Below are 15,158 nucleotides of genomic sequence, written 5' to 3'. Positions count from 1 at the left end.
CGAATGCACGATAACGACAGCGAAACAAAGCGTTTATTTAAACTATATGAAACAATCGCGAGACCGAACTGCAGACTCCGATAAAAACTGCTATCACGTCGGGGTCACCAAATGTTTGTGGGGAAGACAACAAATATGCCACCCTTATATTTATAATTAATAACGCACGAATAGGTTATGTTAAAATGTATAGCGTTTATTCGGAGCGGCAGACGGACTGTGAATGTGTAAAAAGCTTGGCTCCAAGATCTTCATATAGACATATGCAGGCTTACAAAGTAGTTGCTGAATAGATAAGCGACAGCTTTATGGGTATAAGAAAGAAGGCGAAAGATAAGCAGAGAGCGATGCAGGTGCCGTCGTACACCTATGCGCGCATGACTAGGCGCTGGCGATCTGCTCCGAACAAGGGCGTTAACGTGAATGTTGTGAACGCCATTCTATGTGACCTCCATACATTAGCTTGCATCCAGCATGCCCTGGCGCTGGAATTCCCGGCAACTAAGTTCTGGCACTGTAAAAGAATGACATCACAGATGCAAATGAGCAGACTGAATTTATAACTTGCGAACAAAACCGCGGCCACAGGGCTGCTTAGGAAAATGTGAAACAACTCCTTCAGGACAACTGTTTTCTAAAATTGACTAAGCTCGCTAATGAGGTATTCATTAATTGCAAAACATGAACTAGGGCGAAATACGACAGATACCCCAAGAAGCAGGAGTTGGGGGTCACACCAATCCTTTAGTATGCGGGCGAAATGCTGCATATCGACATATACTACACAGATAAAAAGTTTTTTTTAACCTGTGTCGACCAATTCTCAAAGTTCGCGGTAGTGCAACCACTACATTCTAGGGCCGTAGTAGACGTGCGTGGACCCATCATACAACTTGTGAATTTTTTTCCTAAAACCAAGACCATATATTGCGACAATGAGGCATCATTCAACTCGGAGACCATAAATTCATTGTTGAAAAATCAATATAGCATAGAATCGTTAACGCACCTCCTTTACACAGTAGCTCCAAAGGGCAAGTGGTACGATTTCACAGCACCCTAACGGAGATAGCAAGGTGTATTAAAGTTGACAAACAAATTAGTGACACCGTCGAAATCGTCATAAGAGCAACGGTAGAGTACAACAAAACGCCACACTGAGGCACGAATTTGCAACCAAAAGATGCTATGCACTCAGCCAGCGATGAACAAAGGTTGGCAATAAGACGACAAAACGAAAAAGCTCAACAAGCTTATATAAAAAGGTTCAACCCGACAAGACAAAAAAGTATACCTTAGAAATAACAAAAGGTTAGGCAATAAACTAAGTCCACTATACACAGAAGAGCGCGTACAAGCAGACCTGGGAACGTCTGTTCTCATTAGAGGGAGGGTGTTCCATAAGGACAACCTCAGATAAAACCCCTTTTAATTTTTCTATCGGCTCACACGCACCCGACGCTTACACATATTTACCCTATAAGGTACACAGTAGTTTTAACCTTTCGCTTTATTACAGGATCGCAGGAATTGTATTAAAAACGTTAGCTGTAGTTAACGCTAGAGGGACAGACTACTCCTACGCCCAATACATACCTGTCACGGATGGGATGGCACTGGTGTGGGAACAGAGACATGTTTTGCGGCACTCAAGCAATTTAACGGAGTTCTCAGCAATGATAAACGAAACTGCTAAGTTGTTCGATTTATTCCCACAGTCGCACGTGCGAAAATTGCTAGAGGTCGACACTGACCATATCAGAAGCTTATTGTCCGTGTTAAAAATACATCATAGGATGACCAGGAGTCTAGACTTCTTAGGTACCGCACTTTAGGTGGTAGCGGGCACACCTGACGCATCTGACCTTGAAATGCTTAAAATGTCCGAGTCCCGACTGATAGAGTCAAATAACAGGCAGGTAATCATCAACACGCAAACGCAGGATAAAACAAGGAAGAACGCTATAGTCGAGTACCTCGACTATCAGATACCCGTTATTCAGCTAAATAGAGATATGCAAGCAGCAAAGCGAGATTAAAATGCGCCACCTACCGGCAGTATACAGATTTAAGCGTTATGGGCGTTAGAGTGCGCGTGGCAAATTTTTGGATATTTACGAGACCAATACATTTCAGTTAAAATTTTTTATCTATCATGAAAATTGTGGTCGTCACAGGTTTTGCGGTTTGTGGGCGTTAAAGTGGGCGTGGCAAACTTTTTTTGGGTCAATCGATAGGTATTGATGAGAACAATACATTTTAGTTAACATTTTTGTTCTAGCATCAAAACTGCAGGAGCCACAGTTTTGGGTTTTTGTGGGCGGTAGAGTGGGCGTGGCACTCTGCTGAAACAAACTTGCGCTGCGTAAGAAGCTCAGGAATCTGCAGAGATCTCAGCGTTCATCCGGATAGACAGACATACGGACAGACGGACATGGCTAGATCGACTCGGCTAGTGATCATGATCAAGAATATATATACTTTATGGGGTCGGAATCGCTTCCTTCTGCCTGTTACATACTTTCCGACGAATCTAGTATACCCTTTTACTCTACGAGTAACGGGTATAAAAACTTTATTTAATTTATTTCTACAATATGGTTACAATATTTTTTAGATTGGAAGAACACGGACTTGCTATTGCCATTTTTTGTGAGTGGGACTTATTGTTATTGAGTGACTCTCTGAATTTGGACTTGGGACTCTAGACTTGGGTCCCGAAATCTGAGCATCATGAACTGTGGGAACGTGCCGATAGTCAGAAAAGCGGCTCGTTCTTTTTGTTTAGTCTATAAACTGTGTTTTTTTGTGTCATGGTAATTTTCCTCTGGCTTGCTTATAGCTTGGTAATTTTCCATAGGATTGCTTACAGTTAAATTTTTATTCTTATTTCTTAGTGGGTGTCTCGAGGGTGACTGCATAATGTGAGTATGTATGTGTGGGTGTGTGGACATGTACATAAGGGTACGTGTATATATCCGTGCACCATGATCACTTCACAAGCATTAGCAAAACGATAGACAATCACAGTTTACCTGAAGAGTTCAATATTTGTTATCAAAAGCAATCCTACCAATAACTGTAGATGAATTAGAGAACTTATATATTGAGACCTTCCCTCTAGATTTCTCACAACTTGTACACTGTAATAAGACCAATTATCAATTATCATCTCTACCGTTCCAACAGTCATTGCTCTCTCTCGTTTAGATAAAAATGTATTTTTGGGCACTAATACGCCCACGTTACAAACTTTGATACGGACTAACGAACGCCCTTCAAGATAACTTTAATTTTTTAGTGGGTCCTTAGACCACTTTAATGTTCCTCTAACCAGTCCCAGGACCCTGTTCGGGCGCCATTTGTAAGGACGCCCTCTGGCCGGGGTATTACTCTCAGTCGGATCCGAGAGCCCTTTACAAGAAATTTTTAAATGTAACTGTAAATTTGTAAAAATTTCAGACTCAAAGAAATCCTTCAGCGAACACGAAGAACAGGTGTTAATCAAAAACCTAGGAGTGGCAGTCCGACGGATTTACGCCCCCGAAAAAAGAGAGTTGGCGACCATTGCGTCGGAATTCGTATTCCCAGAGAGTGGCACCGTAGCGGATACCCAGAGGTCCTTCACGACGCTGGTAAGCACAGGATCGCTCCTGGCGGCGGCATGGAAAAGACTCTCACAGTTACAGGAACTGTACACTTCTCGGGCCCCAAGCCTTAATCGCCACGAAAGTCCTCCAATTCGGGCAATTTGGATATTTTTGGATATCGCCGGGATTTCATGTTCCGGGAGGTTTGCTACTTACCGAAGAACCAACCCCGGCGCGAGGCAAGAGGCTTCCGTCGTCAAAGACCAACGGCGTCACCGGCTCTTCATGTCTGTAGACACCAATAACCATCTCACTTCCCCGGCATTTTCTCCCGGAGCGTATGCATAAATGGATTTTGCGATTCAATGGAGAATCTTATCCCCTTACGATCCCCGAACTCGAGGAGAAAATTGCGACATATGGCTTTGATCCCGAGGAAGTTCCACGCGCAATGTCCGAGATTTTGGAAGGTCGGGCAGCACGCTGGTTCCGTACGAGCCGTTTACAGACCGCCTCGAATGGAATTCCTGAATTTCTTCGAGGCCCCCGACATATCGAGCGACTGGAACACGAGATCCGGTCCCACGTTCAAGGAGTGGGAGAAACGTTCAAAAATTACCTGATAGAGCTGAGGACAATGATGCAGCAAGCCGGATATAGCGTTGAGGAATAAGTTGATCGGGCCTACGGACTCCGGGTTACAGGTTGTTTATAAAACGACACGAATTCACGACGTTGGCGCAGCTAACTCTGCTGGCGACGGAATACGAGAGCGTGCGATAGTTAGAAGCGAGTCGCGCTAGAATTCCCAGGGTGGAGAATATCGACCACGACAGCTTTGTCCCACGGCGGACACCAATTCCTTTCCGAAATTTGGGCACCACCATGAGAGGTAGGCGTTGCACACCGCATCATAGCACAGCCTTTGTCGAACGTTGACGTACGACGATCCATTTCAGTCGGGGATGTCCCAACCCCCGGGTATGTTTATGTTGTGATTGTGGTCATAGAGGTATTCTGACCATCGAAAGCTGCTGACGAAGCACCTCGGGAAACGATCAACGTCTCTACCGGGACCCGGGAACGGGAGAGACGTTCAACACATCAACCCGACCCCAAACCAGTCCTCTCTAAGGTTATAACGGTCTGATCAGGGCTACCGTGCCACCGTAGACACCGAAGCGTCAAGGAGTTTCGCCAGTAAAGACTTCGCCCGCGTGGTTTGGAGGTAAGAGAACTATGGCGTACTTGTGTGGAGTTAGCGGGCACTCAGGTCACGATGCCATTGCTAGTCATGCCCACCCTGTTAGATCGTGTCATATTGGGTATGGATTTTTAGGATTTCTAGCAGCGATGGGAGCGCGGATACAGTGCGGAGAGGCGGTCCTTACGGAATTCGCCGGATACGGATGGAACCACACCGATCGACGAGGACCCAAGGATTACGCACCGGATGGCCATCCCAGGAAAGATGAAGGTCGAGCCGGGAACAGGAAGCAAAATAGAGGTGAAAATTTCAACCCCGGAGAATTCTCCTCCAGACAGAAATTGCGAGGCGGAGAATGGTCCAGAGGACCGGGCAGAAGAGGTCGATCAACGGGATGACCTCTTTGATAAACCTCGCGGGGTATCTCACGTGGCGGAACACTATGGATAACTTTGCGAGGTAGTCGGCCCCTGAAACAAAGATACGACCCAAGGAATCCCCCAATGCAACACTTGTGTTAATCAAGAAGAAGTCCGGTGGTTGGCGCATGTGTGTCGATTATCGGCAACTAAATGCTCGTTTAATACACGATGCTTACCCAGTTTCTAGGATAAGTCATATATTGGAAAGGCTACGGCAAGCACAAAATATCTCGAACTTAGATCTAAAACACGGCTTTTGGCAGATTCTCATGGCGAAGGAATGCCGCCCATTTACGTCTTTTACCGTGCCCTGTAGAGGTCTCTTTCAGTGAAAAGCTATTCCCTTCGGCATCCACTCAGCCAGCGCGACCTTCCAACGCGCCTTGGGCAGACATGGAGCCATTCACCTTCGCCTACTTGGACGACATTACCGTCATTGGTGCTACGGAGGAGCAACATCTTTCTAACCTGACGGAAGTCTTCCGCAGATTACGTCAGGCGAATATAAAGTGAGTCCCAAAAAGTGCGCGTTATTTAAACGGAAGTTGGTCTATCTAGGTTACGTGATTAGTTGGGACGTAGTCCAAGCGGATACTGAGAAGGTGACTTTTATCACCACCTTAAAATCCCCAACTAACTAAAAAGAACTGCGACAATGGCTCGGTATGGCTTCATGGTATCGCAGTCTTGTTCCAAATTTTGCAACCGTAATACAGAAGGATGTTGAAGAAGGGTCGAGGGTGGGAGTGGGGTTCCGAACAACAGGGAGCCCTGGAGAAGATAAGGCAGAGCCTAACGACCGCCCTGACCTTAGCAAAAAGTTCGTGTTGCAAACCACGCCAGAGACGTAGGCTTGGGAGCGGTCATTTTACAAGATGTCGAAGGTCAGAAAAAAGTTATCGCCTATGCTAGTCGCCGCCTTACCGCCAGAGAATGCAACTACACGACGACCGAGAGGGAAGTCTGGCCATCATATGGGGCATTAGGAAAATGCGGTGTTATCTGGAGGGCTATCGATTTGAGATGGCTACCGACCATCTAGCTCGATATAAGTTCGATATGAGTTATCGACGGAGAAAACTCAACGTAGTAGCGGAAGGCCTATCACGACAGCCTTGCGAATTCCGTGGCGAAAATCTGTGTAAATGTATTCGGAGCAGAAATTTAGGCAAACATCGCACAACTGTTGCCGTACTGTGCGGAACAAACTACAGTGGAAGAAAACAACAAGACAATGGAAACCAGGAGTATTGTAGAGTAAACGAGAGAAAGGTCACATAGTAGACCGTAAAACAAATTGTAAGTACACCCATTAAGTAGTTAAGTATATTAAGACTAAGGTTCGTTGAACAATTAGTTAGGAAGTTGACTTAATTAAGGAGCACCTAAGTATACTATACTTTATTCTAGATGGATAAAAACGTCGTCATAAACGCCGACTCCGACGTCATGGAAAGTTTTCACTATGACCTTTCCGTTCGTGACGAATGGGTCGCAGAAGGATACGGCGAAGTCACCGAAGAGGACGAGAACGACATCGGGAAAAGGTCGCTAGGCTCATATACATGAATTCGCTATTTCAGTAAACAGTCGTGTTTTTGTCTTGCGCTGCGAATTGTTGTTCTTTTTGTCCAGAAACCAATGGGGTTTAATTCAAATTTTCATACATTTATACAACCTTTTATGATCCTAGCAACATCCGTTCGCTTCGCGAGTGCATAGTGATTGCTTTGTGTTTAAATTAACAAAATGTGTAAGCACGTCTAATCTCTGTAGACATTGTTTTTTTTTATAATTGCCTCCTCCTATTCTTCCAAACACTGATTGGAGCGGTAAGTGTGTAAGCGGTAGTTACACTCTCCCGCACTCCCGCATATAACTTTGTTGTTGGAACATCAAACACTTACGCTCCCCCAGCTTACTCAATCCCGCTCACTCTCACGCGCTCTCTAACTCTCTCTTTTACTTGAGTAGCCTTATTCTCTTTGCGCTGTGGTTCGGAATATCGAGATAATGGCTGTCTGCAATTTAAAGAAAAGCAAGTCGTCGATTTCGGCTGGACAACAGTGACGTGCCATTCGTGCGAGAATATTTTTCATGCAAAATGCCTTGGCTTTTCGGGCCTGGTACGCGATGCAATCGACTTCAGAAGTGGCTCTCGCTACTATTTTGATGAATGCATCTCTATAAGGCGGCTTACAAAAAGCCCTGCTTCGGAATTTATTCGGAACAGCCATAGAAATACGGATCTGCTTGTGGCGCTTGAGGCGCAGCTCACTAGCCGTATGCCATCTGAGCCCGATTTTCCTAAACGTAAAATGATCGCGGTCCATAGACAACCCTCGGCAGCCGATAGTAAAACTCTCTCTGGCGGTCCGGGGTCTGCAGCACAGCAGTCGATCTCAGCTGTCGCACAAATGGTACTGAGTTCGAAAGCTAAAAAAGATTCGGTTTCCGAATGCAAAGGACGCGAGATTTTGTACCGACTGAAACTGGAAGTGCATCCATAAATGCTTTATAAAACAGACACCTGTGTACCGCAGCGGAAACAAATAATTGTTTCTAGGCTGAATCCCGACCTTTCATCCCTGAAAATTACGGCCTATATCCGTTACAAAGTTCAGATTGATGATATAAAAGATTACCGATTTAATTATGCTAAAGAAGTATCATCATTTAAGATCGGTGTTCACTGTGCTCATTGGCAACTACGTGCTCAGCCAATTTTTGGCCTGTGGGCATAATTGTTAACGAGTACGAATCTAAAAAAAACAAAGTTCGTTTAAGAGAAATTCATCTACATGAAAAACCTAAATTCTTTTATTCAGCATTTTTATCAGAATACACAAGTTGACCAAATTGTGTACTGATAGTTTTTCCTTGTCTTCTAATGTTATTGTTGTTTGCTCAGGAAGCAGGAGTAAATATGCAACTTCGCGAATCCACTGGTTTTATTTAAAACATTGCCTAGCCGTCATCTATGTAAATTGTGCGTTTATTTCAAGAGCTTTTTCTATTCAACAATGTTACCAACTCGCTCGTTTTAGATCTTCCCTATTACATTGGTATCTAGAGTTAGTATTTTATGGTAATCTAGTAGTTTTTTAATCTGGTATTTTGTTGTATGATCGTTGCTTGCCGACTTGTAGGGGGTAATTTATTAGCGATTATCAGCTGTGCTACGCCCCTGCTCGCAGCTTTCGATAGTCGGCATCGCAACGACCATAGAAAACAAAACAAACAGTGAGATGACCAAACATCGCCCGCGTTGAAGCGCTGTAGGCCTTCAATTAATGGGAAGAGGTGCCAGATGATGTACTGAGCGTTTGTATACGCCTTGCTTGGTTTTTACTAGAGCAACGCGCACCTTGCCATCCGATCCGTGCGTTACTTCGGTGACTCTGCCGAGCAGCCACTTCTGGGGCGGTAAATTGTCCTCTTTGATGACGACGATGGTTCCTGGTAGAAGGTTGGCCGATTCCTTTGTCCACTTAACTCTTTGCTGCAGCCCAGCTATGTAGTCACGGGACCAGTCTCGCCAAAACCGTCGCTTGATGGCTGATATAAGCTGCCAGCGTTGTAGATGAGTTAGGTCGTCGTCCGGATGAGGAGGTGCCGATCCTGGGGGTAAAGCAGCGAGCGTGGTGCCTACCAGAAAGTGGGCTGGAGTAATAGCCTCTCCGTCGTTAGGGTTGCTGCTGTCAGCTACTAGCGGACGCGAGTTAAGCACTGCTTCCACTTCAACCAGGATCGTCTGGACTTCGTCCTCCTTCAGCAAGGCGTTTACGACGGCCCTCAAAAAGAGGTGTTTGGCGGACTTGACGGCGGCCTCCCATAGGCCCCCGAAATGAGGCGACCGGGGCGGAATGAAGACGAACTCAACCTGGTGATGGACGCCGTACGTTCCCAGTGTGCTGCGGACATCGGAGGCCATCTCCTGAAGCAGCCGTGAGGAACCAACAAAATTGGTTGCATTGTCGCAGTACAGTCGATCGAGCGGGCCGCGCCGCCCAACAAATCTGCTGAGACAGAGGATAAATGAGTTAGAAGTGAGATCCTTCAATAGTTCTAGGTGAACCGCTTTCGTTGAAAAACATATGAATACTGCGACATACATTTTTAACGCTGCCTTGCCCCGCACTCCTAGCGACACTCGGATTGGACCGAAGAGATCGACTCCGCTTATTCTAAAGGGTCGACTGATTCTGACACGGTCAAGAGGCAGGTTTCCCATTATTTGCGACATTAACCGTGGCTTATACCGGAAACAGTGCGTGCATCGGCGCACAACAGCACTGCACTCGCGTCGTGGATTGATCAACCAAATTGTCTGCCGAAGCAGGCCGACTAGGGCTCGTGGTCCTGCATGGCAATTAGCATAGTGCAGGTGCTCGATGTACAATTTGACAAAACGATTCCCTTTAGGCATTAATATTGGGAATTTGGCACTGGGTTCTAGATCCGCGTGCGCTAGTCGACCGCCCACCCGCACCAATGTTAAAGTACGGGTTCCGAAAGTTTCGTTGCTGATAAATGGGCTAAGTTTTTGGTAAGAACTGGGTAATGGCAAATTTTTCTTTAATTTATTGAATTCGTCTGCAAACGATTCACGCTGAACAGCCTGCGGGATATAAGAGAACGAAAAACTAAGCTCGGTGGCTGATAGGACGTGGTCGTTCCACAATTTCCAGGCCCTGCCGTAAACAAAACGAAAGATAAATGTTGTAATTCTCACAACCTTCACATAGGAAGAAGAATTTTCAACTAATTGTAGCAGCGGATGATTTGAGACGACAGCAACCGTATGGGCGATTACTGGCGGTTTCATTTCGAGTTGGCTTTCGAGGGGCGTGTCAGCCAAGTGCTGATTAACTGGCCAATGAGTCGAGTCCATGGACAAAAACGAAGGGCCTTCAAACCATAGCGTCGTATCGAGATCTTTGACCGTAGTCCCTCGAGAGGGTAGGTCCGCTGGATTGAAGTTAGTCGGGACGTGTCGCCAGACTGCAGTTGGAGCCAGTTCGTGAATAGCCGAAACCCTATTTGCGACGAATGTTTTAAGTTTTGACAGATGAGTGCGCAACCAGAAGAGAACAACTTCAGAATCCGACCACATAGTAACCTGCTCGACGCGGTAAAGATTAAGCGTTTGCACATCACTCCATAACTTCGCTAAGAGGTGAGCCGCACAGAGTTCTAGTCGTGGAATACTAAGTCTATTGATCGGTGCTACCCTGGATTTGGCTGTTAGCAACCTAACTTTTATTCCCTCTGAGGTCACTGACCTTACGTACAGACAACAACCGTAAGCATCTGTTGACGCGTCCGCAAATGCGTGGATTTGATAAGTGCCGCCAAACTGAGTTCCGACATGCCGAGGGATGTTTAACGTTTCTAAATCTGTAAAGCAAGATGACACCGTCTTCCAATGATGCAGTACGTCAGCGGGTATTTCGTCGTCCCATCCAATTTGTAGCGACCAGAGTTTTTGAATAAATATCTTTGCAAGGGTAACGATAGGGCAAATGAGTCCTAACGGATCGAACAGCCGTGCTGCATATGAAAGCATGGATCGCTTTGTGGGTGGGTCTTCAAGCTGTAGATTCTGGGCGTTGAATTTGAACGTATCCTGTTTTGGACTCCAAGTGAGACCCAAAGTTTTCGTATCGGCGTCTTCTCCAATAAGGACTTCTGGCTCGGCGACCTGTCGTTCGTTGGGGGTACAATTCGACGCCCACTTAGCCAAGACGAACCCTGCGGAATCTAAAATCTCTGTGATTTCCCCTCGCAATTTCCTTAACTCACGAATGGAATCGGCCCCTGTTAACAAGTCATCGACGTAAAAATCATTGGCTAGAGCCTGTGAAGCTAAGGGAAGAGATTCGGAGTAGATCTCGCTAAGCTGCTTCAAACACCGTATTGCAAGGAAAGGAGCACTTGCCGTACCATACGTAACGGTGTTAAGCCGATAAATTTGTAGAGGGTCTTGCGGGTTCTCACGCCATACAATTAACTGAAACTTTCTATGGGTCTCATCTAATACCACTTGTCTGTACATTTTAGTAATGTCTGCGGACATAGCAAATTTATGGAATCGGAATTTAAGCAGCGTGGCATACAGGCAAGGCTGAATTGTTGGCCCTACCAAGAGAATTTTATTCAATGAAATTTGGGAAGTGGTTTTGCATGACGCGTCGAATACGACTCTTAATTTAGTTGAAGAGCTTTCAGGTCGGAGAACGCACTGATGCGGTATAAAATAATGAGGCTCGTTGGGTATCCTATTATCTGTAGCCTCCATGTGACCGAGAGCTAAGTATTCCTTCATAAACTGGATATACAACGAATGATTTGTTGGGTTCCCTTTCATACGCCGTTCTAAGGACAAAAACCGACGTCGTGCAGTTTCATACGAGGAACCGAGACACGAAGGACTCGATTTGAAAGGCAGGCTAACTACAAATTTTCCTGTAGAGTCACGCGAGACGGTGCTAGCAAACGAGTTTTCACTCAACACTTGATCAGGGGTATAGAGCTGCGACTTTGTTAAATCGGGTATTCTTTCAATTTCCCAGAACTTCCTTAGCGTGTGATCCAAATTGTTGTCCTCAGTAGCTACTAGAGTGGAGTATGAGATACATCGTGCGGGCGGATTTTCTTTATAGGGCCCTGACGCTACCCAGCCAAAGACAGTATTTTGTAGAGTTGGACCTGAGTGCTTGTACCGTATTTGTCCTTCCCTAAGCAGGTCGAAAAACAACTCAGCGCCGATCAGCATGTCGACGCGTTTGGGCTTGTAAAAGTAAGGGTCTGCTAAGGAGATATCATTACGAATCCAATCGGAAGATATTGCGGTTGCTTCTGGACGATACCCTGAGATTGACGGTAAAATTATGCATTCAACTGCCGCTTCGAAGGAGTTTAATCGCGACCCAATTGTCGTCTGGACTGCGAAGCTAGCTGAACACGCGGAATTCCCAATGCCTGAGAATTTAGCCTCATGCCGGTATCGTTTTAATTGCAGATTATTTACTAATTCCTCCGTTATAAAATTAACCTGTGACCCTGAGTCTAGCAAAATCCTAGCGCACAGCTTGGCTCCTGACTGACTTTGAACCTCGACAAGGGCCGTTGCAAGTAAGACGTGATCTACCTTTTGCGGCATAGGCTGACTAACCGAGGCACTTAGTGACTGTTGGGCTACCTGATTGTCAATAGGCGATGACAATTGATTGCTCGACAGTACTTGGGAGGTTGAGGTATACCGATGCAGAAGTGTGTGATGAGCCTTCGTACAAATTCGACAACGAGATGACTGGCATGTTGCGACACTATGTCCTCTGCGTAGACAATTGATGCAAAGTGGTGCATTCTTTGCGAACTTGAACCGAGCTTCTACCGAGATATTAGCGTACGATGTACAACTCTGGATGAAATGGCTGTCTGACTTGCAGAAGCAACATTTAGACTTAAGTTCTTCGACAGGTCGGGAAACTGCTAATGCCGCTTTGCTATATCTGGGCTTGTTCCCTAGCTGTCCCTGTTTGGGAGCTTTTCTGCCTGTCGTGGATTCCTCAGCCGCTAAGTGTTGGTATCGTTTATTAAGCGCCTCTGAGCAATCTTTCCATAACGGAATAGAATCGTAACTAAGTTGCTCTTCCCATCGCGACCGCGTTTTGGGATCTACTCTAGACATGACGATGTGAATTATCATTGCGTTGGCGAGAGTTTTCTCGTTGCCGAGCGAGAGAAGAGATTCATATATAGCAGTTACAGTGTCGATAAGGGATCGCAACGCCGAGGCGGATGGCGCTTGCATTGTTGGGATTTCAAACAATCGAGAAATACTTTTAAAGTATATTAGGCACGGATTATCATAAACCCTGACCAAGGCCGCATGGGCCTTTGCGTAATTTGCTTCTGTGATCTGGTAAGCCTTTACTGTTCCTAAGGCTTCCTTCTCTAAACAGGATAACAGATGATTAAACTTTTCAACATTTGATAGAGATTCGTCATCGTGAACTAAGCTGTTAAATAAACCTATAAAATTTTTGAACTCGGCATAGTTGCCGTCGAATTTTGGGAGTTTCATTTGTGGTAGTATTCTGCTGTGACTTGCTGAAGAGTTTAAACTACTGTTATTTGCGAAGGTAGAATGATTTATTTCTCCTTCGGGCCGGTTACAATTTGACATTAATAATGCCTTTGCGGATACACATAATTCTTCTAACTCCTCTCTACATGCTAATTCGTTATTAATTGCCTCTAATTGTTGTTGCAACTCGAACGCCTTTTCGATGTATCCATTTAAAATACATAAACGACATTCCATTTCGCACGCATTAGGGGGAGTTACTTGACCACGAACTGTGGCCTCAATTCTAATTATATGATTCTTATTCCGCTCAAGCTGTTCCAGCAATTCGTTTGTGTCGTCCTCCGCTGAGGGAGTTCTGCCAAAACGTTTCCGACTTCCACCCATTGTGACTAGCAACTTCCCGTTTTTAGATTGTTTCTAACAAGCAAATGCCAATGCAATGCTGCTGGTAGCGATCGAATGTCTGCACTGTCCCACCGTACTAAATCCTCAGCCAGGCTATGCGCGATTGGAGCAAGGAAGGCGAAAAGACCGACACAACCAAAGAGCGCGCGAAGATTGGGGCCAGGCAGATTAAGCAAGACCGAATGTGTGTGTGTGTATATGTTGGGTGGGCCTTTGTGTGTGTATGTGACTGAAAGCCAAGTGAATTATGATATGTGTTTGTGCAAGTGATGGAAATAAAGTTTGCATATATTTACGTAGGCCACTTTACCATATACAATACGGATCGCTGTACTTCTCGGTGTTTCCGACGAGGTTAGGTTGAAGCCCGCTGATGCTCTCCTGTGACGAAATGGAGGTTAGGGACGCAGCCGATGTGCGCTCCCTCTACGATGATGTATGGGGCTCACCCTTCTCCGGGTGCTCCAGCGACGAAAGACGACTTTCTATTGCACCTCTCTATGGGTGCCGACGAGAATGTGGCGAGGAGATGGACGCAGCCGATGTGCGCTCCCTCTACGCCGAGATCTACGTGGGTACTGCGCTCCGGCTGTGCGGGCGCTCCAACAACGAAAGATGAAATTAAAGTTGCACGGGCGCGTAAATGCGTCTCCAACTTGGACCATGCACCCAATGTGCGATGCCGATGCACTTGTTGCGTAACGCGAATTGGCCGCGTGCACTTGTTATATAACTCTTGGTGATTTGCCAACTTATAACAATACGCAAATCCGAAGTTTAGAAGACGGCCAAGAACCAGTGAGTCCACCCGGGGGCGCCAATGTTTGCTCAGGAAGCAGGAGTAAATATGCAACTTCGCGAATCCACTGGTTTTATTTAAAACATTGCCTAGCCGTCATCTATGTAAATTGTGCGTTTATTTCAAGAGCTTTTTCTATTCAACAATGTTACCAACTCGCTCGTTTTAGATCTTCCCTATTACATTGGTATCTAGAGTTAGTATTTTATGGTAATCTAGTAGTTTTTTAATCTGGTATTTTGTTGTATGATCGTTGCTTGCCGACTTGTAGGGGGTAATTTATTAGCGATTATCAGCTGTGCTACGCCCCTGCTCGCAGCTTTCGATAGTCGGCATCGCAACGACCATAGAAAACAAAACAAACAGTGAGATGACCAAACAATTGTGTTTACAGAAACCTGGTTAAATCCGGAAATTCCTAGCTCCGAAGCTTTTCCAAGCAAACACACAACTACCAGGCTTGATCGTCTGTCCCTACGTGGAGGTGGAGTTTTAAATGCAGTTGACTCACAATTAACGAAATAAATGATATTGAATTTCTGTGTATAAAACTATCCCTTCCGGGTATCATTCCCAGAATCATCTGTCCGATATGCAGTTTATTTCAAGTAAACTATCAGATAGGGATCAGTTAAAA

General features: G+C 45.5%; 1 protein-coding gene across 3 annotated transcripts; it reads right to left on the bottom strand.

Moving 5' to 3' along the window:
- Nucleotides 1-8,274: 8,274 nt before the first annotated feature.
- Nucleotides 8,275-14,199, bottom strand: LOC139354673 (uncharacterized). 3 transcript variants are annotated; one of them, XM_070998915.1, is made up of 2 exons: nucleotides 14,019-14,191; nucleotides 8,275-9,238 (listed from the first exon to the last, which is right to left on the bottom strand). In XM_070998915.1, exons 1-2 carry the CDS (start codon nucleotides 14,033-14,035, stop codon nucleotides 8,506-8,508), a joined length of 750 nt encoding a protein of 249 aa, XP_070855016.1. In that variant the 5' UTR covers nucleotides 14,036-14,191; the 3' UTR covers nucleotides 8,275-8,505. The 3 variants fall into 3 exon arrangements, with proteins under 3 accessions (XP_070855016.1, XP_070855018.1, XP_070855017.1); XM_070998917.1 differs by having other exon boundaries at nucleotides 8,276-9,241; nucleotides 14,033-14,189; XM_070998916.1 differs by having other exon boundaries at nucleotides 8,277-9,238; nucleotides 14,033-14,199.
- Between the last annotated feature and the right edge of the window lie 959 nt (nucleotides 14,200-15,158).

The sequence above is a fragment of the Drosophila suzukii genome, unplaced genomic scaffold (genome assembly GCF_043229965.1).
Source record: "Drosophila suzukii unplaced genomic scaffold, CBGP_Dsuzu_IsoJpt1.0 scf_13, whole genome shotgun sequence".
In the NCBI taxonomy this organism is placed as follows: domain Eukaryota; kingdom Metazoa; phylum Arthropoda; class Insecta; order Diptera; family Drosophilidae; genus Drosophila; species Drosophila suzukii.
Note: the sequence above shows the minus strand (reverse complement) of the source record. Positions and strands in the feature narration are given on the sequence as shown.